The sequence below is a fragment of the Acomys russatus genome, chromosome 7, assembly GCF_903995435.1.
Source record: "Acomys russatus chromosome 7, mAcoRus1.1, whole genome shotgun sequence".
NCBI classification, from domain to species: Eukaryota; Metazoa; Chordata; class Mammalia; order Rodentia; family Muridae; genus Acomys; species Acomys russatus.
In genome coordinates, this window is record NC_067143.1 from 49,190,927 (window position 1) to 49,214,505 (window position 23,579).

Consider the following 23,579-nt stretch of genomic DNA (forward strand, 5'->3'; position numbering starts at 1 on the left):
TTTTTAATAGCTGAGTAGTATTCCATAGGGTAAATGTACCACAGTTTCTTTATCCATTCTTCTACTGAGGGACACTTAGGCTGTTTCCATGTTCTGGCTATTATGAATAAGGCCGCTATGAATATGGTTGAGCATATGTCCTTGTTGTGTGCTGGAGCATTTTCTGGGTATATCCAAGGAGTGGAATAGCTGGGTCTTGAGGAAGCCCTATTCCCATTTTTCTGAGATAGCGCCAGATAGATTTCCAAAATGGTTGTACCAGTTTGCATTCCCACCAGCAATGAAGGAGTGTTCCTTTCTCCATATCCTCACCAGCATGTGGTGTCACTTGAATTTTTGATCTTAGCCATTCTGAAGGGTGTAAGATGAAATCTCAGTGTCATTTGGATTTGCATTTCTCTGATGACTAATGATGCTGAGCATTTCTTTAAGTGTTTCTCAGCCATTTGATATTCCTCTGTAAGCTTGGTATGGACAAGAAAATTACCATACCAAGCATTTTATGGACTGTTTTCCATGAATTTGTACTCCTTTTCCCCATAAAATATGTGATTATTGTGACTAATAAAATAATTGAGTTACTAGGCTTACAGTAGCTTTTCTTAGTTATTAGCAAACACTAAAAAGTATATTGTAGAAGAAATCTCATATTTTACTTCTCAGTAATATTTGACACTGAGAACAATTGAATAGACTCTTCTGAAAATTGCCACAAACTATTTTTCCAGCCTTACTTTTAGTAATTTCTTTTTTCCACCAATTTCATCAAACCTGGTCTTATACTTTGAGCAGACCAGACTTTTAAATATACACTCGCTTTCATATTCATATATTTTAGGTTCTGTATTTACTAAGTAAGTACCCTACTCACTAAAATTTTTTAATCTCTCTGACTTTTGTGTCCCTTGAAAATTCATATCTTGAAATCTAATCATCAATGTTAGTATTGAGAGATGGGCTTTTGGACAGTGATAGAGTAGGTCTGGAAGGCAGAGCAGTCATGAATTAGATCCGTGCCAATATAAAATGACTTGAAAGGACTTACTGGACTTCTTTTACATTGAAAATAATATCTGTTATGGACAAGGTTCTTAACACCCAGCCTATTGATGCCTTGATTTTGGGCTTCCACACCTGCAGAACTGTGAGCAATGCAGTTATGTTGTTGGTAATACTAGTCACAGGTATTATCTTATGTCAGTTCCAGTGGACTAAAATACTGCTTTCACAGTCAGTCCTAGACTCTGTGCATACATATAGAGAAGTGGAAAACTGCAGCTAATTGATATATCTTTTCCATGCTGATGTGGAACAAAACAATACTCTGATTTCTTATTTAACTCTCATACTTCAATTGCATGTTTCTTTCATAGTCTTACATTGTTTTTGTTAGCAATTCCACTAAGTGCTTCCAATGCCGAGGTGTTATATCTTGTGTGTCTAAGCAAAAGAAGACTAAGATGTTTTGTTTTTTGTTTTGTTTTGTTTTACAGAGAAAAGGAGTATGTTAGATAAGCTTTGTTCAGGCTGTTGACCCTGAGTTTTATGCTAATAAATCAATAATGTATAGTGAATAAAGTGTCTATGAACAGAAACACTGAAACAAGGTTGATTTTTTTTTTTTTTTGAAAAGGTAACTAGATCTGGGCATGGTGGTACTAGCACTGGGAAGCATAGCCATGCAAATATCTTGAGTGTCAGGCCAGCCTGGTCTACATAGGAAGCCCAGGACAATCAAAGCTTCATAGTGAATCACTGTATCAAAAACAAATAAACAAACAAACAAACAAACATGTAACTACAGGCTCACAGAAGCATAATCCTGTATTCCCCCTACAAGAATGATTGAATAGCCACTAGTTCAACACACTGATTTTACTAACCATAACTTCCTAGATCTAGGTGACTCATTCTCTTTGCTTGAAAAGTTCTCCCTGTAAAAAATTTTTTCAACTGGTAGACTGCTCCATCCCTTAAAATCCATCCCAAATAGTGTCTCTGCTATAAGTTTCCTTGACTCTTGCCAGGAAAAATCGGGCTCTGAGAACTCACAAATTTTGTTTACATAACTAATTCAGCACTAACCTGTATATATGAGTTAGAGAATATATTACACCTGTCTATCTTTTCTGAGACCATAAGATCTTAAAGAGCCTGGCGCTAGTTGATTTTGATAGATACAGTAAACCGTTAAAAGAAAGGAAGAAGATTTTTGGAGGTGAGAAGAAACCAATGAGAACAAAGTTTAAATGATAATATAGCTACCTAACCTAAGGAGAGACAATCTCAAGAGTGGACTTGGTTTAGAATTCACATTTCATCATGAGTCATTTCTGTCCCACTGGCCCACCATCTCCTCCTCCATCCTCTATGTAGCTTAGACTAACTAAACTTCTAACTATCCTCTTTTCCTACTTCTTCACCACACCTGGCACAGACTTCATCTTTGAACTCTGCTTTCTCTGGATTGAATATGCCTAGATTCCAAACAGCAATCCTTGAATTCCAGGCCCAAATAATGACAACTCCCTGTGAGCTGAAAGAGCTTTAGTTAAGATGTAAGATGGTGCTAGAGTTGGATCTGAATACCAGTGACCTTGCTTGGATCTGTGCTCACTGCTGAGCCAACCAGTGTGGCTCATTGGGAGTTCTTCTTACGCTTTATGCTCCACCCATTACAACCTGTAATTAGTGTACCAAATATAGAATGTGAGCTTTCCTGAAGTCCGTTGCGTTTCTGGTGTCTGTGCAGTACTATCTCACTGAGGGAAGGTATGCTATTACATTGGCAGGTCATCTGTCTGAGAGCTTTGGCTTTACTCACTTTTCCTGTTTTTACCAAAAGAAAAGCAAATGCATATTCTTTCCTTTTGCACCTTTATTATGACTATCACTGAAGAGTTATCTAACACACTATGAGTTCTAAGTACTGGGCCAAATGCTGAGATAAAAAGAGCCCTGGACCTCAATGTAACAGTCTTGTGCTTAGATAAAGCTCATTCTGTGTACATCTGGAGGCTGAAAGAATCCTCATAACAAATACGTGAAGAGCAAGTAATTATACTGCCTTCTCTTGGAGAATTCACATTTCATGTGTCATTTAACTTTGTACAAAGACCTAAAGCCTGAATTCTAGTGTTGCTGTTGTCTTCTGCCATCGTCAACTAACAATAAACTTGAATGTTCCCCATGAACTCTATGGCCAGAGTTTCTCACAGTTTAGGCAGCCATTCTTCTCTATCTACTCAAGCCCTTTCCTGAGCTCTCATTAGACCTCTGGGACAAGAAGATCTGAGGCCATGGTATTTTCTAGATGTATACCCTGTGAGACTTTTCTTCCATCTGTAAAAGGGGGGTATATTTACCTTGCCTCACTGGTTTAAGAATTAAATGTGATAAGGAACAGAAAGCACATGGCGTTTTGCAGGAGCTCAGGAAATAATTACATTGATTTCCTCAGAGTATGAAGTCCCTGCTGTCCAGAGCAGATTCCTAGAAGCATAGCGACAGAGCCCTTCCTTGCTCATAAGAATTCCTCCTGGAAGATCTGACTTTCACACGAACTCTGGTGCCCCATCTCTGACCACGTCCCCTGGATGGGGAGGCCTGGTGGCACTCAGAGGAAGGATAGCAAGTTACGAAGAAGAGACTCAATACCCTAAGAGCATATATGGGGGGGAGGTCCCCCTCAGTCACAGACATAGGGGAGGGGAGTAGGGGGGAAGCGGGAGGGAGGGAAGAATGGGAGGATACAAGGGATGGGCTAACAATTGAGATGTAATATGAATAAATTAATAATAAAAAGAGAATTCCTCCTGGAATGCACTCTGTGCTTGTACTGGGTATGATGGGACAGAAGAGTGGCCTACTGTACTTCACACAGAAATAGATTAGGATATAATTATATTCAGAAGTCAAATAAAATCTTCTGTGTCTATGATTGCTAAAAAGTAGAATTCCAGCCCTGTAGTTAGTTGGAAGTCTGGGGGTTGAGAGTAGATTTGGAGTTGGTTATGGTAATTTTTTTTAAAGAATGCAAGGAACTTTTAAAAGGTAAGTATTTTGTTTGTGTTATACCTGATAGAGTTGGTGTGTTAATATGGAGTAGCCTCAGGGCGTGATGAGCTGTAATCCCCACTTCACATGCATCTCCTGGCTTATTGGCAGTTTCTGGTTTTACCTTCTTCAGAAAGAGGGAAGTTAAAAGGACACACCCATTTCTAGAAGTTATGCAAGCTCTTTTCCAAGAAATGCCTTGCCCCTTCTACAACTTTAGCCACAGGATCTGGAGAAAGATGATTGGAGGCACTGAGAAATTTTTAGCCATCAAAGAAGAATTCTGTTAGCTGTGATACAGTACCTAAGGCAAGGCAAGAGATTGTGGAGTTTTAGAGTTGTTTTCAACTGCCAGGAAGAAAGCAATAAAAGTTCTGCCTAGTTTGGTTATTTAGAAGAGCATGTCTCTTGCTTCCAAGAATCTAAGTAATCTGGTTACGTAAGGCATCATGGTATCAGATTGTTTAGCGAACACCATGTGAGGCTGTCCAAGTTGATATTGACTTTGGTCTGTCACCCATTTGTTACACACCCCCCCTCCTACAGCACCCTCGATCTGTTTCCCTCGGCCTTCTATTTTATCCTAATCCAGGGCTTAGCAAATAACCTGCACCACACTCTTTGGGAACAGCTTTGTGAATATAAGCTAGTCTGTGTGCTTGTTAATTGTTATGTTCATGCTACTGTAGATTTGACAGTTATAAGAAAGGCTCTGTGCCCCCAAAATGTGGCTACTGCCCTAGGCTCCCTCTTTTCCAGAGGTGTTAGTATTAAACATTATCTAGTTTCCATAGAGTTTCTATGAAAATCTAGATTTTACAAGGACTTTCAGTTTTCAGGACTGAAGCTGAAAGTGTCTTCAAGAAGTTCCTTCTTCCTTAAAACAGAAGACAGATCCCCTGCAGGAACTAGCTTAGTTCAACCTTAGTATGTGAAATAACCTGAACAAAACCGAGTTCTTGCTCCATGTGTAACGCGGCCTTTATACTTAGAGCACTCATTCATGACCACAGGCAAGTTCACTGGACCTCTTCACCACCAACAGAGTGCTTTTTGTTTTGGTTTTTGTTTTTTAAGACATGGTTTCTCTGTGTGGCCTTTGCTGTCCTGGACTCTCTTTGTAGACCAGACTGGCTCCAAACTCACAGAGATCCATCTGCCTCTGCCTCCCAGAGTGCTGAGATTACAGGCGTGCACCACCGTGCCTAGATCAGAATATTTATAATTTGATCTAGTTATCCTAAGTCTCAACTGAGGCCTATTTACTTATTGCCAAAGAGCAGTAAGAGGAAGCCGTGACTTTGTTCTGTGCACACTTACAGACCTAGCCTAAAGGACAGACAGGGTCACGTGACATACACTCTGCTCAACGGCAGGAGTGACGCAACTTCCAGGTCATATGTGCCCAGGTTTGTGTCTCTGTGGTCTGGGTAATTGTGAAATGGTTTGTTTCCTGACTAGATTTGGGTACAAAGGAAAACAGTCACTTCTGTTTCATCTGAGCGAGTGGTGATACCTACTTGATTCTTGGCACAAATTCTAACTTTGTTTTGACTTTTTGACAGTATACTCTGGTGTGTGCTTCTTTATGCCCCATTTTAAGTAAGTGCGGGGCACTGCCTTGTCCTCTGTCTTGATTATCACTATGCTATTTGTTTTGTTTTGTTGAGGCAAGGCCTCGCTGCTAATGATTCTACTGCCACATTATTCTCCTTTAGTTTGTTTGTTTTTGTTTTCGCTTTTTGTTTTGTTTTGTTTTTCAAAACAGGCTTTCTCCATGTGAGCCTTGGCTGTTCTGGACTCACTTTATAGACCAGGCTGGCCTCAAACTCACAGCGATCCATCTGCCTCTGCCTCCCGAGTGCTGAGATTAAAGGCGTGCACTGACCATAGAAAGCTATGGCAGCAGCTCCCTTCAATTGGTTGGTTGGTTTTTGTTTTGTTTTTAAATTGTTGTTTTTAGGGTTGTTGTTTTTGGGGTTGTTTGTTTGTTTGTTTGGTGTTGTTTTTGTCTCATTTTCTTTTTCTAGTTCATTTTTCTCATTGCTAGATAAGCACTGCTTAACATTATAGCAAGTAGACACAGAGCACTGTTTTCCATTTCTCTACTGCTGTGCACTTTGCAACCACTCCCATTCCCAATAAAGATACAGGCGCTTACGTGGCTCTGAAGGCCTTACAGGACCTCCAAGCTCTCCCTTTCCTCCTTACCAAATTTTCCAAACCTGTCTTGTCTTTTTTTTTTTTCCATGTTTAGGCCTTTTCATACTGTGTGATCTTTTTTAAATAAAAGTCTTTCTCCTTTCTTTACAACTTTGCTTGTTTATAGTCATTAATTTCTCATCTTTCTCCATCCCTTTCCCTTCCTCTCTGTCTCTGTTCCTAAAAACCTTAGTTCCTGTTTCAGTGATAAGCAAGATTATTATGACTCTTTTTATGATACTTTTAAAACTCTGCTTCATCTTTTAGGACTATATATTAATGTCTTCCTACAACTTTATAAATATTTTAAGTTACTTAAAAGGAGTGTTTGTGTCTTGCCTCTCTTTATCCCACATAGCATAAAGCACAGTTCATCTTTATTTTGACTGAATACTTAAAAAAATACTTGTTAATTTCCACTTATTTGCCTGTTTAAGAAAAGATTTAGTTTTTATTTGGAGGGGAGAATCTGTGTATGCATGAGTGCACATGTGCACAAAAGTGCCCATTGGGGACAGAAGAAGGTGTCAGCTCCCCTGGAGCTGGAGTTATACGGGACAGTGTGCCCCCTAATGTGTGTTCTGAGAACCTAACTCTTGTCCTCTGGAACAGTGGCAAGCACCCTAGCTGCTGAGCCACCCATCCAGTTCTTTATTTACTTTTTAAATATTTCACAGCTTTGACATTTTGCCTTTAGATCCATGGCTCATCTTTTCTGACTGTTTTGTTAGCCTATTTGATTTTCAGAGGGAGTTCTTTGTATAGACCAAGTTGGCCCAGAACTCTCTCTCTCTTTTTTTTTTTTTTCCGTTTCATTATTTCTTTTTTTAATTTTAATTTTATTAATTTATTCAGATTACAACTCAGTTGTTATCCCATCACTTGTATCCTTCCATTCTCCCTCCCTCCCTTCCACTTTCACCCTATTCCCCTCCCCTAGGTCTAAGACTGAGGGGAACCTCCTCCCCCACTATATGATCATAGGCTATCAAGTCTCATCTTGGTAGCCTGCTTATTCTTTCTTTGAGTGCCATCAGGCCTCCCCACTAAGGGGAGGTGATCAAATATGGGGCACCAGAGTTCATGTCAGAGTCAGTCCCCACTCTCCACATAACTGTGGAGAATGTCCTGTCCATTGGCTAGATCAGAGTAGGGGTTCGATGTTTACTATTGTATTGTCCTTGGTTAGTGCAGTAGTTTGAGCAGAACCCCCCGGGCCCAGAACTCTTAATTCTACTACTTCAGCCTCACAAGCAGTTGGTATTATAGGCATGGGCCACCACTCCCTCCCCAAGCCTTTTCTAGATAGGTGCCCAGTTTTTTCAGCACCATTTGTTGAAAAGGCTGTCCTCCACTGAATTTCTTTTGTACCTTTATCAAAAATCAGTTTGGACAGCAAGATGTTTCAGTGGGTAAAGATGTTTTCTGACAACCCAAATTTTATTTACAGGCCCTAAACGGTAGAAGAAGAGAATCAACTCCTGAAAGTTGTCCTCTGACTTCTGCACTTGCAGTGTGGTACACATGCCTCCCAAAGAAATAAATGCAAAAACAAACAAACAACTAAAATAGATCAGTGGGTGTAGTGTGTGGATCTAGTTCTGGGTTCTTTGTTCTGTTACCTTGTTCTGTAGGTTTGTAGCTCTGCTCCAATATACATAATCTTGATTGCTGGAGCTACAAAACATTACAAATACATACATACACTGGAGCTGGAGAGATGACTCAGTGGTTCAGAGTACTATCTGTATACACACACACACGGTACACAGACATACACGTAAAATTATATATATATATATATACATATATATATATACATATATATGCATATATGGTGCACTGATTCCATCCATTTTAATCTTCTTTCTCAAAACTGTTGTATCTGTTTTCATCCTTCTTTCTTTCCATATACATTGTAGAATAAGCCTATCTACATCAACAAAAATTTTCATTGGAGTTTTTATAAGTATTGAAGTATATCTATACATAAATTTTGGAAGATGTATTGTATTGATTCTTATCTATGGACATGGTTTAAACATTTAGGACTACTTTGACTTATTTTATCAACATTGTATGGTTTATAATTTATATGCCCTGCATACACATTTTGTTAGGTTTATACTTTTTAATTTAAAAAGGTGATTTTAAATAATGTTGGCTTTTTTGTCTTCTTTTTTCACTTGTTTTCACTGCAGAAGGTAGAATCCAGGTTTTATTCATTGTAGACAAAGCACTCTACCACTGAGATACCCACCCAGATATGATGTGTGTTTTTTATTGCCTATGCTAACAAATCATTTTTAGAATAAAGAAGTTAATAGATTTTTATGTACTTATGTTGCATCCTGTGGCTACTATGCTCTAGTAAGCTTTTCGGATTTTCAGCATAATTGTGTCATCTGAAAATAGGAACAGTTTTTTTCTTTTGTCTTTGTCCTCTTTTTTTGGATCTGTATGTTTCTTATATCTGTTTCTTATTTTGTTGCATAACTAGAACTTCCGGCACTGTGTTGAGATGTAATCCTCTTTGTCTTGCTTCCAATTTTGTCAGTCTTTCAGAATTCTCTGTAACATAAGATGTGGGTCTCTTTTAATAAGATTCAGAAAGTTTAACTATATTCTTATTTTCTGAGTGTGTATAAGGAATGAGTATCCTTTACTTCATATGACCTATTAGTTATAAGACCAGTGGATTGTTTTAGCTATCCTGGGTTTTTTGTTTTTTCCATATGAAGTTGAGAATTCCTCTTTCTAAGTCTATAGAGAATTATGTTGGAATTTTGATGAGAATTTCATTGAATCTATAGGTTGCTTTTGGTAAGATGGCCATTTTAATATGTTAATCCTACCAACCCATGAGCATGAGAGATCTTTCCATCTTCTGATAGTTTCTTCAAGTTCTTTCTTCAGCAACTCGAAGTTCTTGTCATACAGGTCTTTGACTTGCTTGGTTAGAGTTACACCAAGATATTTTATATTATTTGTGGAGTTCTCTGGTAGACTTTTTGAGGTCACTTATGTATACAATCATATCATCTGCAAATAGTGATGCTTTGGCTTCTTCCTTTCCAATTTGTATACCCCTTGATCATCTTTAGTTGTCTTATTGCTCTAGCTAGAACTTCATGAACTATATTGAATAGATACAGAGAGAGTGGGCAGCCTTGTCCCTGATGCTAGTGAATTGCTTTAATTTTCTCTCCATTTAATTTGATCTTAGCTATCACCTTGCTGTATATTGCCTTTATTGTGTTTAGGGATGGGCCTTGTGTCCTTGACTTCTCCAAGACTTTTAATGTGAAGGGGTGTCAGATTTTGTCAATGGCTTTTTTAGCATTTAGTAAGATGATCACGCTTTTTCTTCTGTTGGTTTGTTTATATGAGGTATTCTTTCTTTCTTTCATTCATTTTTTTTTTTTTCCGTTTTGAGACCGGATTTCTCTGTGTACCCTTGACTGCCCTGGACTCACTCTGTAGACCAGTCTGCCTCTGAACTCACAGAGATCTGCCTGCCTCTGCCCCTCAAGTACTGGGATTAAAAGCATGCACCACCATGCCCAGCTACATTGATGTATTTTCATATGTTGAATCATCCCTGTATCCTCGGGATGAAGCCTACTTGATCATGGTGGATGATGTTTTTGATGTGTTCTTGGATTCCATTTACAAGTATTTTATTGAGTATTTTTGTATCAATGTTCATAAGGGAAAATGTGTTCATAAGGGAAATTGTTGAGTCTTTGTGTGGTGTAGGATCAGGATAACTCTAGCTTCATAGCATGAGGTAGGCACGGTTCCCTCTGGTTCTATTTTGTGGGATAGGTTGAGGAGTATTAGTGTTAGCTCTTTTGACTGTTGGGTAGAATTCCGTGCTAAAACCATCTGGCCCTGAACTACTTGTTGTTGTTGTTGTTGTTGCTGTTGTTGTGAGACTTTTAGTGAGTACTTCTATTTCCTTAGGGTTATAGGTCTATTTAAATTGTTAATGTGATCTTGGTTTAACTTTGGTAAGTGGTATCTATCAAGAAAATTGTCCATTTTGTTTAGATTTTCCAATTTTGTGGAGTATAGGCTTTTGAAGTAAGTTCTAATGAGTCTTTGGATTTCTTCTTCTCAGTGTCTGTTGTTATGTCCCCCTTTTCACTTCTGATTTTGTTACTTTGGATATTTTCTCTCTGCCTATTAGTTACTTTAGCTAAGGGTTTGTCTGTCTTACTGATTTTCTCAAAGAACTAGCTCTTAGTTTTATTGATTCTTTGTTGTTCTCTTTGTTTCTAATTTCTTAATTTTATCCCTGAGTTTGATGATTTCCTGTCATCTACTCCTCTTTGGTGTTTTATTCCTTTTGCTCTAGAGCTTTCAGGTGTGCTGTTAAATTGCTAGTATGAGGTCTCTAATTTTTGTATGAAGGCATTTAGTGTTATGAACTTTCCTCTTAGCACTGTTTTCATTGTGTCCCATAAGTTTGGGTATGTGTGTCTTCCTTTTCATTGAATTCTATAAGGATTTTAATTTCTTTATTTCTTCCCTGCACTAATTTTGGAATGCTTAATGATGAAGAGTTGGATATAAGACTCATGTTCAGCAGATGGAGCTAGATTAGAGTTTGTTGTTTGGAAGCTGCAGCAATTAGATGGCTTTTGAACCAATGGTGGGTGTAGAAACTGAGAACTAAGCATTGAAACACTCTAGAGCTTAGAGAGTAAGGAGAAGAAAAGAAAACCTGCACTGGCATCTGAAAAAACAATACCAATTGGGAAATAAATCGAGGGTGGACACTAAAGCCTAGTGAATAAAGCATGTCAAATGAAGAATAATAGACCACTGCAAAAATGTTCCTGATCACAATAAGGTCCAAGAATTAGCAGCAGTGGAGTCTTCAAGACCTTTGATATGTTATACCAGAGGTACGGGGCGGGGGGAGCAGCCTGCTGAAGGTGCCTTCATATAGGAGGAGAGGAAACAAATAAACATAGTACTATAGAAACTGCTTGAAGCTTCACTGAAGAGGAGTTGAAAAGCTGCGCCATAGTCAGAGATGAATGTAGATTCCAGACACTTCTACCTTTTTTCTGAGATAGTAGAAATGATTCTATCAGGGAAGGATGAAACCACAACTCTGGAAAGAGGCAGTTGTTGAAGCCATGGTCTAGGTGGGTGAAAGGGTGTGTGTTTCAGGAAGAAGGCTGATATAAACTATTAGGAGAGCTGCTTGTACTCTCTGGTACCAGAGAACGTGACTGTGGAGGCTGGTCCATTGGTAACAATGGCATCAGTTTTTTGGTTTTATTGTTTGGTTGGTTGGTTTTTCAAGACAGGGTCTCTCTGTGTACCCTCGGCTGTCCTGGACTCGCTTTGTAGACCAGGCTGGCCTCGAACTCACAGCAATCCGCCTGCCTCTACCTCCCAACTGCTGGGATTAAAGGTGTGCGCCACCACGCCCGACTTGGCATCACATCTCTTATCATTACATTTTCTCGTTAAATGAGAAAGAAGTAAAGTTCTGGAGATTTAAAGAGAGAAGATCAGAGATTGTTGCCAAAGAGCACAAGGAAGTCCTGGACTGGGTCAATAGGATTGTTGGCCATTGTAAGGGGCCCATGTGAAAGCCCAGGGAAGCCAATCTGCAACGAGCTAGTTTACTTTTTCCCCTACCTCCTTCCCTAGAACAAGTAGAGCAGGCAGAACATTAGACCTGGCTGGACGTTGTGACTTTGCCATGTAAACAAGAGAAATGGAAAAAGAAGCAAGGAAATGATTATAAGGAAAAGTAAAGAGATTTGATTACAGAAGAAATGGAGGACAGGGGGTGAAAGGTGAGTTCGAAATGTTGGTAGAATTAATATAACACCCTAGAGATTGAAAACTTGTGATAATGATAATAATAGTAATAGTAAATAATAATAACAACAACAACAACAACAATAAATTCTTGACATTTATAGTACTCTGAGCTCATTTTCATGAAAGAAAACTATGTCTTAACTAGGGTAGATAATGATGGTGGTGGTTGTGATTCTCATTACCTAGATAAGGAAAGATCCAAAGAAGTAAATAGTAGCAGAGTGCAAAATCCCCAAAGCTCTGTAGCTATATTTAGGTTTTTGATTGTTTGAGACTTCGTCTTTTCGACCGTGGTCTATCAGTTCAGCTCTGAGTTGACTCAGTCTTGTTGAAGAGATGCAATGTAGAAGACAGCATGTGAGCATACGTAGCCAAGTTTTAAATCTACGATATGGGATACATTTATCCATTCAGTAAGACAGATGGAGTGCTCAGCACGCACAGAGAACTGCCACAGGTCCTGGGGAAGCATATGCCAGTAAACTGGACTGAAGAAAAAAAAGGAAGGGCCTAAAGGTGGGTCTCAGAGAGTTCCCACACAGATTTATCAGCAATGATTCTTCAAAGGCATCATGGTTTGGTGAGAAGCATACTGTAGGAAGTTAGGAAACTTATTTTTCTGCTATATTTGGTATGACATAGTTGTTTTAATTTGCAGTGCCGCAGCCAGTTCCCACCTATAAACAGATTTTTATGGCTTTGCAAGTGCTCTCTAGCTTGACATTTTATGAGTATGTTTCAGGTCTAAAGGAATAGTTGCACTAATCCTGTAATAAATTCTAAAACCATCCTCTATTTTTTAACTGAGGAATCTGAAAAGGAAATATAGGTTATGAGTGCCTGAAGGATCCAACACTCCCTATGTTAATAGGCATGAGTCCAGAGGGAACCTGCTGAGAATTCCAGGTTCTTGTGTCCCAGAATAAAGAACTGGGCTAAGGACACAAGGATAGTAATAGAAATAGAGACCGTTTGTTAAGAAAAGAGGGCACTCCTGAGAATGAAGTGGGCTAGCAAGCTGGCACAGGCCCCAAGCCCTCTGGCCTTGACATTTTGGATCCTTTATAGGAAATTTATATAACACTCTCCTTCTCCCTCATTCAGAGAGCTTGAATATGAGGGTGTTTTGTTTTTGTTCTGTTTCTTGTTGGGGAATGCTGTTGTTTTATTACATGTAGCCAATGGCCAGAGTTTCTTCTCTTCCTCTGCTAACTGGCTTCTTTTGTATGGTAATCTTAATGATTTAATTATGCATTTATTTGGTGGAGCACAGATGCTATGATGCACATGTGGAGCTCAGATGATAACTTTCATACCTTGTGTGTTTCAGAGGTTGAGCTCAGATCATTAAGCTTTTTGGCCTATCCACTGACCTATCTGTTGGATCCCTTGTATGCCATGCAGCCTTTCTCTCCAAGCCCTGCCCTCCTGTCACACCCATCTTTAATCAATGATATGTAAGAATCTGATAAAGGCTTTAAAATAACTAATGGCTTTTTCTCCTTCTTCCTACTGCCTCTCTGGTGATTTAGGCCTGGAAGAAACGCTGGTTTATATTGCGGAGCGGCCGGATGAGTGGCGACCCAGATGTTCTGGAATACTACAAGAATGAGCATTCCAAGAAACCCCTGCGGATCATCAACCTGAACTTCTGTGAGCAGGTGGATGCAGGCCTCACCTTCAACAAGAAAGAGCTTCAGGATAGTTTTGTGTTTGATATCAAGACCAGCGAGCGCACTTTTTACCTGGTAGCTGAGACAGAGGCTGACATGAATAAGTGGGTCCAGAGCATCTGTCAGATCTGCGGCTTCAATCAGGCTGAGGAGAGCACAGGTATGAGAGCAAGCACAACTCTTTCCCAGGGCACTCTGCTGAGACCTCAGGTTCCTCTAGTCAGTAAAACTGGCTCAAGTTAAGATTTATTTTTGGCACAAGTGACCAGCAAATAGGGAATGTATAACCAAGTTAGCTTGATATAGACAGATTTCCTAGTTCTAATAATGCTCAAATGGAGAAGCAAAAAAGGCTAAGGTCATGATGATGCTAATGATAGTTCAGGTCCTTTGATGCTCCCACCATTTGTCAGCTCTTAACCGCTTCTCCCACTTCCTGTTTTGTACACTGTGCCTTGTCACTTGCCAGCCATGCCGTAGGGAAGCGCTCCCTTTGATCACACCTCTGGTTCATTTCTCTGTGCTATAGTCCATCTATTCCAGACCATCTCACAGTTTGCTTGCTTGTTTCTTAGGCATCCTTTTCGGTTATTGATACATAGTCTTGTGTTCCTATATATCTACTTGAGGGCAGATAAAAGGATGAAATGCTGACATTGTGCTTGAGTTTTGATAGCTCCCCCCCCCCCTTTTAAAAGAAAAGTACCTCAACGTGTGTGTGTGTATCTATGTTTTATGTGTGGGAGGGGTATGAAAAAAGTACCTCAACGTGTGTGTATCTATGTTTTATGTGTGGGAGGGGTATGAAAACCCATTCATGTGCATGCAGCAGCCACAGGTGGACATTGGGCATCTTCTTCCATGGCTCTCTACCTTACTGACATATAAATATCTTTTCTTCTTAAAAATCTTCCCAGTAATTTTAGAACTTGCTAGTAGCTCATATTTGTAGTCATTCTGTGACTTTTTTAAGTACACTTTTGTGACCACTATAACAAGATACTCCCTAAGCACAGTATCTTAGTAAAATGAAGCAAGCATCTTCATCTATGAAATATTTTTAGTATTAAAAGATATGACTGCCTCAATAGCAAAATATAAAAGAAGAGTGACCCAAATCAACCTGAATGACTTACCATCTAGGAAATTAAGACAGACTCAATTTCTTGTCAAAAGTAGTGCACTAGGCTGATAAAATAGTTCAGCAAGTAAACTATTTGCTACATAGACCTGAGAACCTGAGCTCTATCTCCAAGACTCATGGTAAGAAAGAAATAGTTCATAAAAGTTGTCCTCTGACCTCAGACTCACTAGGAAGAATTCAAAGGTTCTGAGTCTTCATGTGGAAGCAAGCAAAGACTCCAAAATGACAAGATATTCTCTAGGTAAATGATACATGTGTGATAATTCAAGTTTTTATAACTCATAAATCACTGAAAGACAACTTTATTCATTCTTTACTATAATCCATTTAAGATGGCATGAGGTTATATTTACATCACTTGAGCTGGCTAGTAATGAACATTTCACTGGTGTATTTTATTGTTGCAAACCAATGCCATGTAATTTGAAATGTTAGATATTTAAATGTCTAAATATCAAACTCCTGTTAGCAGTGTAAGAAAAACATGCATGGCAGATTTGGGCCCAGGGGTCCTGCTCAAACTATGGCACAAGCCAAGGACAATACAGGCCGTAAACTTCAAACCCCTACCCAGATCTAGCCAATGGACAGGGCATTCTCCACAGTTGAGTGGAGAGTGGGATATGACTTTCACATGTACTCTGGTGCCTCATATTTGACCTTGTCCTCTGGAGGGGGAGACCTGGTGGCACTCAGAGGAAGGATAGCAGGTTACTAAAAAGAGACTTGATGCCCTATGAGCATATAAAGGGGGAGGAAGTCCCCCTCAGGCACAGTTATAGGGGAGGGGAGTAAGGGGAAAATGGGAGGGAGGGAAGAATGGGAGGATACAAGGGATGGGATAACCATTGAGATGTAACAAGAATAAATTAATAAAAAATTATTTTGAAAAAAAAGAAAAACATGCATGATTATAAAAAAAGACTGACTGCTCACACCAAATAATTAAGTGTAAAATATCATACCAGGTCCTCTCATGGAAACACAAAAATAATGTTGAGGATCACACTATTGTTGATGTTAATTGATAATTTGGAAAGGTGAAATAACAGCCAGAAGTTAGAAATGTATGACTGGATAGTTACAGTATAGTGATGTCCTTGTTCAGAAGTCTGGAAAACAGCTCACAGGTCTAGGGTGATCAGAACATAGTTCAGTCAGTAAAGTATTTATTTGTACACAAGTGTGAGCACCTGAGTTCACCACACCCACATAAGAAGCTGTACAGCAATGCTGGAGAGAGAAACAGGAAGATCCCTGGAGCTTGCAAACTAACTAGCCCAGGCAAATCAGTGAGAGGCCCTATCTCAAAAAATCAGGACAACACCTAACAGTAACCTCTGGTCTCCACATCCATTTGCACATACACAGGCACACATGCATGCATGCATGCATGCACACAAAGCAACTATATTTGGGTGTGGTGGCTTATGTCTGTAATCCCAGCACTCAAGAAGTTAAAGCAGTAGGATTACATGAGTTTGAGGCCAGCCTGGGTGACAAGAGTTAGACCTGAGTCAATCAAAAAAGGGCCATGGACAAAGCTCAGTGAGTCAATCCTAATGACCTGAGTCCAATCCCCAGAACCCAAGCATGATGTGGCAGTGAGTATCTGTAATCAAAGCACAACCAACAGGAAATAGGATTTAGAGACTAGAGAATCATCTGGAAGCTAACAGGTAGCTATGCTAACCTATGAGCCTGTAAAGTGGCAGTTAGGGGAAGACACACACACGCACACACACACTCAAAACAAGTTTTGCCTCAAAAAACAATCCCTACACCCAAGGCTCAGAGAACATCACAGAATAGGTGGGGTAGAAAACTTATAAGAGCCAGAAACCAGAGCATCTACTTCAAAACAGTGTCTTATGAAATCTCAACAATATGGTCACCTAAATAAGACCTGCATAATTATAACACATAGTTGGCCTGCCAACACAGATGGGGGAAATCTCACAGTGCACCAACCCTAAATGAAAACTACAGGTAAATAATGACTGCTGAGGAAAGGAGAGTCAATCTTCTCCAGGGATGAGCCCCTAAGTAGTCGTCCAGTACTAAAATATATACATATGAGCAACACTAAATGGACTCAACAGGTTGTATTTATATATTTGTGCACACAAACATGTAACAATAATTAAAGAAAATGGGACCGTAAACTTAAGAGAAGTAGGTAGAGAGTGACATAGAAAGAATTGGAGGGAGGAAAGGGGAAATGATGGATTTACTGGATCCAGGTACTATCAGTCAATTGTTCTCGTTATTTAGACAAGTGGTAGCTTTTTCCAGAGCAGTGGGGATGTGTCACTTACCTGTGGATAAAAGAATAAGTACTTAGAATACAGTTAAAATTATTCTAGTTTGGGAAAGAGGCCTTATTAAGTTCTCCTCTAAGTTCTATGACCTCAGCAGCCATTTAGTTAGCTAGGTTCACAGTATCAGGCATGAATTCCCTCCTAATGGGGCAGTTAACTGATTAAGATATAAGTGCCACTATTAAACTTTTAGGGGGATATCTTACCATCACATCTGGGTAGAACTATTAACTCTTTTTCCTCTTGGCAATGCTCATAGCATCTTCTGGTAGGGAGCTTCCAGGTCTGCTCTAGCTCAGGTATTCTAAGTGTGATGTCTTTAGAAATAAGGGCTTACTTTCAAATTCTGTGAGGTAACCAGGGGCAATGGCAATAGCCTGTATTGTTTTATGAGTCTCTTGGACTCCCCTGACCAACAACTAGAGACAAGGTTTCCTACGGTTGGTATTAAGGTTTTTATTAAATAGGCTGTGGCTCTTGTGGGAGAAGCAGTATCACACCAAGTGGCATAACTTCACACATAACACACACATATATCTTATATGTAATTTTAGGTAAACATAATATGATTCTCGGGACTTTCAGAAACATGGCTCAGCAGTTAAGAGCACTAACTGCTCCTCCAGAGACCTTGGGTTTCATCTGAAGCACCCACATGGCTGTTAACCAACAGTCTTTAAGTCCAGACCCTCTTCTGGTCTCCACAGGCATTTCATGGTGCACAGACATAGGTGCAGACAAAACAGCCGTCTGTGCTGAGGTTACAGACATGCACCGCCACACCCAGCTCTGTAGATGGGTCGAGTCAACCCAAACCCGGGTCTTCCTGCTCACGCCGCATACGAGCACTTCACTGAGTGAGCCATCTCCCTGGCCATGTTTTCCCTCTTCTCAGGTTGCTCGTTCTGCTCACTTTTCCTGCTGCTGTACAGCAGCTTTTTAGTTTGCTGTGATTACATTTGAAGTAAGAGCCAATCTCGGCCTCTGTGCCTGGACATCAGTTTTCCTAGCACCAGTTACTGGAGAGGCTATCCTCTCTCTACTGTACGTTGTCTATCTTTGCTGCCAATTAGGTAGATAAAGCTGTGGGTTTGGTTCTGGGGTCTCTGGTGTATTCCATTGATCTATATATCTGTTTTTATGCCATTATCATGTTGTCTTGGTTACAATGACTATGTAGTGTGGCTTAAAATCTGGTATTGAGGCCAGGCGGTGGTGGCACATTCCTTTAATCATAGCACTCGGGAGGCAGAGGCAGGCAGGTCTCTGTAAGTTCAGGGCCACCCTGGTCTACAGAGCTAGTTTCAGGACAGCCAAGACTACAGAGAAATCCTGTCTTGGTGGGGGTGGGGGTGGGAGGGAAGGCTGAAGACATGGCTCAGAGATTAAGAGCACTGGCTGTTCTTCCAAAGGTTTTGAGTTCAATTTCCAGCAACCACATGGTGGCTCACAACCACCTATAATAAGATCTGGTGCCCTCTTCTGGCCTGCAGGCACATATTCAGGCAGAATACTGTATGTATGCATGTATATGAATATATGTGTGTGTGGTGTGTGTGTGTGTGTGTGTGTGTGTGTGTGTGTGTGTGTGTGTGTGTGTATGAAAGAAAGAAAGAAAAGTATAATGTCTCCATTTGTTCTTTTATTTTTCCAGGATGGCTTTGACTAAGAATGTTTTTTCTAGTTCTGTAAAGAATACCATTGGTGTTTTGATGGGAATATTTTAACTATTAATTCTTCCAAGTTTGACCATGGGAGTACTTGTATTTTTGTGTGTCCTCTTTAGTTCTTCATTGGTGTTAATTTTCATTTAAGATGTCCTACGTTTTTGTTTTTGTTTTTGTTTTTTTAATCTTTGGTGCTGTTTTGTAGGATTTGTAGTGATCATGAATGAGATTTCTTTTATAGTTTCTTTCTCAATGAGATGATTAGTAGTAGTTTGTTATTGGTGTGTGAAAATGTTATGGATTTCTGGGCTGAGAAGATATCTCACTTGGTAAAATGCTTACTTTGCAAGTATAAAAACCCATGTTTAGGTCTCCAGAGCCTACATTTAAAAAGCCATGTGTGGTGGGGCATGCCTATAATTCCAGCAATGCCTAAAGAGCTGGAGTCATGAGGGTCGCTGGAGTCTGTTGTCCAGGTCATCTGGCCTGCTTGGAAAAGCTCCAGGCCACTGAGAGTTTCTGTATCTGACAAAAGGTAGAAAACACCTGAATTTGTTTTCTGACCTCCACACATGAAACACTCAAGTAGAAATAATAAACTCTGGGGGTTTTATAGCACATTGGAGTAGCCTTAATTCATAATAGCATGCTATATACTTTACAAATAATTAGGAGGAGGGATATTTAAAGGTTCTAAATATAAAACAATGATAAGTATTAAGTACCCAAGTTTGGTCAGTGAGTAAGGGATGAGAATGGGCAATGTTTAGAGAGTGACAGATGAGTGCCTATATTGTCAACAACTTCTAATTTTCTAAGCGTTTGTTTATTAATAATAATAAATTCCTTTAACACCAGGCAGAATGGTACAGACTGTAATCTTACCACCTGGGAGGCAGAGAAAAGAAGATTGAGTTAAAAGCCAGCCTGGGCTATATATTAATTCAAGTTCTGATAGACTATGTAGCAAGACTGTCTCAAAAGGAAACTAAAAAATAAAAAGACGTAAAATAAAAGGTATATTCCCTTAAACCTTAAGTTCTGTTCTGTCTGAACAGGACCACAAGATGTGGCCTTAAATTCATTATATAGCTCAGACTGGCCTCCACTTCTCAGATCTTCCTGCCTCAACTCTCAAGTGTTAGGAGTAGGCAGGTGCCACCATTGTCATTTTTATTATTTTGATACACATACTTACTCTATTACCCTGGCTAGCCTCAGCCTCCCAAGTGCTGGGATGGCAGAATGTGCCACCACACCTTTATTTAGCTTCTTTTTGAGGGGAAGTTATTTCATTAGATGTCTAGTGGCTCCATCACCAGAACAGGATCTTAGTAGTCTCTGATAAAGGTGAGGTTCTTCATGAGATAGTTCTATGAGAGCAAAAGGTTTCTCTTCCTTCTCACCAGGACTCTAGCATGCTTACAAGATCAAGTTATAGTGAGTTATGTTTTAATTCAGGAGATTTTTTTCTGTTCAATTTACTCTTTTTGTGGGGGAGAACACATGTCAGCTTTGTGAATTTGGTTCTCTCCTTCCACCTCTAAGAGGAGTCTGGGAATCTAACTCATATCACTGGCCATGCGTAACAAGCACTTTTACCTGCTAAGCCATTTCACCAACATTTCAATAGTTTTAATAAAAGTGGATTCTATCTATAAAGCCCAAGAGTGTCCTTAGATAAGAGCTTAGGGACTAAAGGGAAGCAGAAGTTATCATTTGATTACCCATTTGTGCTCAAGAGCCTGTATCATTAGTCATTTTATTTCTATTTTCTTCTTTTCCTCCCTGCTTACCTCTCTTGTCTTTTTCCCCTCACTTTCTTTCATTTTTCCTCCCTCCTCCCTACCTTATTTCCTTCTTCCCCCTCTTCCTGTCTTTGTCTATCATAATCTTGCTTTGTAACCCAGACTGGCCTTGAACTCACAGTCCTTCCTGCCTCAGCCTCCCAAGTGGTAGTATCATAGATGTGTACCACCACACCTAGCTCCATTTTTAAATAAAGACAATGAGTAATTTTTTCCTCCCTGTGTAGCACTTTCAGATTAACAGCACTTAAAGATTTTCTCTGTCCACCCACTCTTGACCTGGACTCAGTGAGCTGCCAAACTAGCATCAAACCCTGAAACTCTTCTTTCTTCCTGGTGTAGCTCTCCTGCTGGGGCCTGGGGCCCTGCATCAGCACCTACCTCAGATGTAGAGCACCCTGAACCGCCTCAGCCTAACCTGTACTAGCCAATTATAAGAAATAACAGCTGCCATATATTGCCTGAATATAAACTTTAAATATATCCCTACTAACAATTAGTAGTAATCCTTTTAGGTAGCACTGATTTCAACCCATGGTCACACAGCTAGAAAATGACCTATATAGGATTCAAGTTTAAATTAGGGTTGACTCCACATTATAAATGATATATTCTATCTCTTTGTCCCTGAACTCCTGGAATAGGAATATCCGGCAGAGCTAAACAGTTTCCCTCATTTGGCTGGTAAGACACACCAGGCACTCCAGGCCCCCTGCATGAAGTCCCACAGCTGGCTCAGGTGTCCCTCACCACCTCAGATTGTTCCAGCCTGGGGGCTAGAATACTGTTCATATAATGACATGCACGGCTTCAGTCCTGTGATCAGACTCCCATTGGTGTGTCTGTAGCTGCGGTGAGAATGTCTGTTTCAGCTTTGTGAGCAACGTCATTCGCCCCCGTCTCAGTCTCCTGTAGAACGGGGCCCTGGTCATCCAGCACGTCTCTTCTCTGTGGTCCATCAGGCAAACCACAGGTCTTGGCTGCATGTCCCCCAGGACTCTGCACACTGTTTTCCATGTCTGGGCCACTTGATTACTTCCTGACCCTGTAGAGATTCCTCCACATGAGGAGCCTCCTTCAAGCAGCCTTCCTTCCCTTAAGGGTTTCCATAGCATCCACTGAACACTTCTGTTCTTTACTTTCATCTGGAAGAGTTTCTGTAGCAGATGGAGTGTGTCTTGTCTTTTTTTTTTTTTTTTTTCTCTCTCTCTAAACTTTCTCAACACCCCCAGATCCTTATTCTACAGCTACCCTGCGATTCCTCACATATTTTAGCCAAATGTCTAGTTTAAAACCTAAAAGACCAAGCCAAAGCAGGAGTGATCCTGAGTCTGAATATTCACATAGGTTGGAGAAGACATCGGCCTCCTGACAAAGAGCCCCTTCCAAACGGTAACCCAGGCTAATGCTCTAGAAGGAGAACAAATGCCAAAAAGATCCTGTATCGTGTGTGTAGAGCCCACTTCTGTTTTGTGTGTGTATACAAAATTAAAACTCTCCCTCCAGGAATCAAAATCACTTTCAAAACTTAACAGAAGGAAGCAGATAACTACTGAGAGCTGTGTTTACCAGTAGACATGTCTGTGTCCTCACACTGGGGCCTGCCATGGGCAGCTGTCCCCGGCCAGATGTACCACATAGAAAAAGAACCAGCTTTCAGAAGAAAGCTTTGATGAATTATTCATGTGCTGAGGAGTCAGCCAGTGCTAGGAAAGCCATCGCCCCTTTGAATCCTGAAAGCTGAGGACTGCCTTCCTGTGTCGCCTCCCTCCTTCACTCCTCAGTTGCTGTCCGGCACCCACAGAGCCACTATGGTATCTGACCCTAACCCTAACCCTAACCCAAGGCTTCTGTTTATTTGCTGTTTGAACATCAAATAAGTAATTTTTTTTTACCTCCTATGGTTTTATCATCTGGAAAATGGAAATGATGCATCACGGAGTTGTTGGGAAGGTTATACCAGAACACATAGGAAACATCAGGAAAACATGTAGGAACAGTAGCTGCCCAGCACTGCTTTCCATATAGTGAGGACGATGATGATAAAAATGTTCTTTGTATTTATCGAACAAGATAAACAGAGTATCTACCATTTTCAGAGAGCTCTCCTGTCAGCAAACCCTTCTGTAGTCTCACTTGAAACACAGTGTGGTAGACTGGGCACCTGGTAGATGGGGCAAATGACACTACTCCTGTTGTACACGGAAGGCCAGGGAGCTTTCGGAGCACTGAATGGCCTGGCCTGAAAGCAGAGGTGCTGCAGCTAAGCTCCGGGGCTTTTATGCATCCTCAGGCTGTTTCCTAATTCCTTCTCTTTCTCATTTGTTCTAAACTCTTCACAGACAAGTCTGGCATAGCTGCTTCTAAGTCACAAAGCAGACAGCCAGAAGGAAGAGCAGCAGGGCGTTCCTAAATCACTGAGAGCTGATTATTTTGCAAGTGCAGTGCTATTATACATTAACAGTGGCCTCTGACAACTCAATTAGCAGACTAACATGGTCTGCCTCAGAGTAACCGGCAAGCCACTATGAATGAATTTGAGCTCTGGGAGTTTAGCTCACCAAAGCCCCATTTTATAACTGGTAAAGATTTTGAAATAAGGCCAAAGTCTCTTCCATATCCTCTCCATGGAATTAGGTTTCCCCTTCTCCTTTACTCCTTAGCAAGAGTTTCGTGGCAGCAGTTAGCCTAATTCTGTGGAATGAAATTCCCAGAGTTCTAGATACTCTCTTCCCCCACCTTTTCTCTACTAAAAAAGCTGATAAAGCTGCCCCCCAAATGTTTTATAAATATTTAAACTTCTAGTAATCCTTGAGTTTCCCAGCTAACTCCTCGGCAGAATATTTCAAGTCTTGGGT

The 23,579-nt window shown here is 40.3% G+C and overlaps 1 protein-coding gene across 1 annotated transcript in view; it reads left to right on the forward strand.

Moving 5' to 3' along the window:
- Gab2 (GRB2 associated binding protein 2) overlaps window positions 1–23,579 on the forward strand; it is a 147,005-nt gene that overhangs the window by 85,628 nt on the left and 37,798 nt on the right. The window contains exon 2 of the mRNA XM_051148958.1: window positions 13,641–13,941. Coding sequence (XP_051004915.1) covers window positions 13,641–13,941 — 301 coding nt within the window. The remainder of the gene's footprint in view (window positions 1–13,640; window positions 13,942–23,579) is intronic.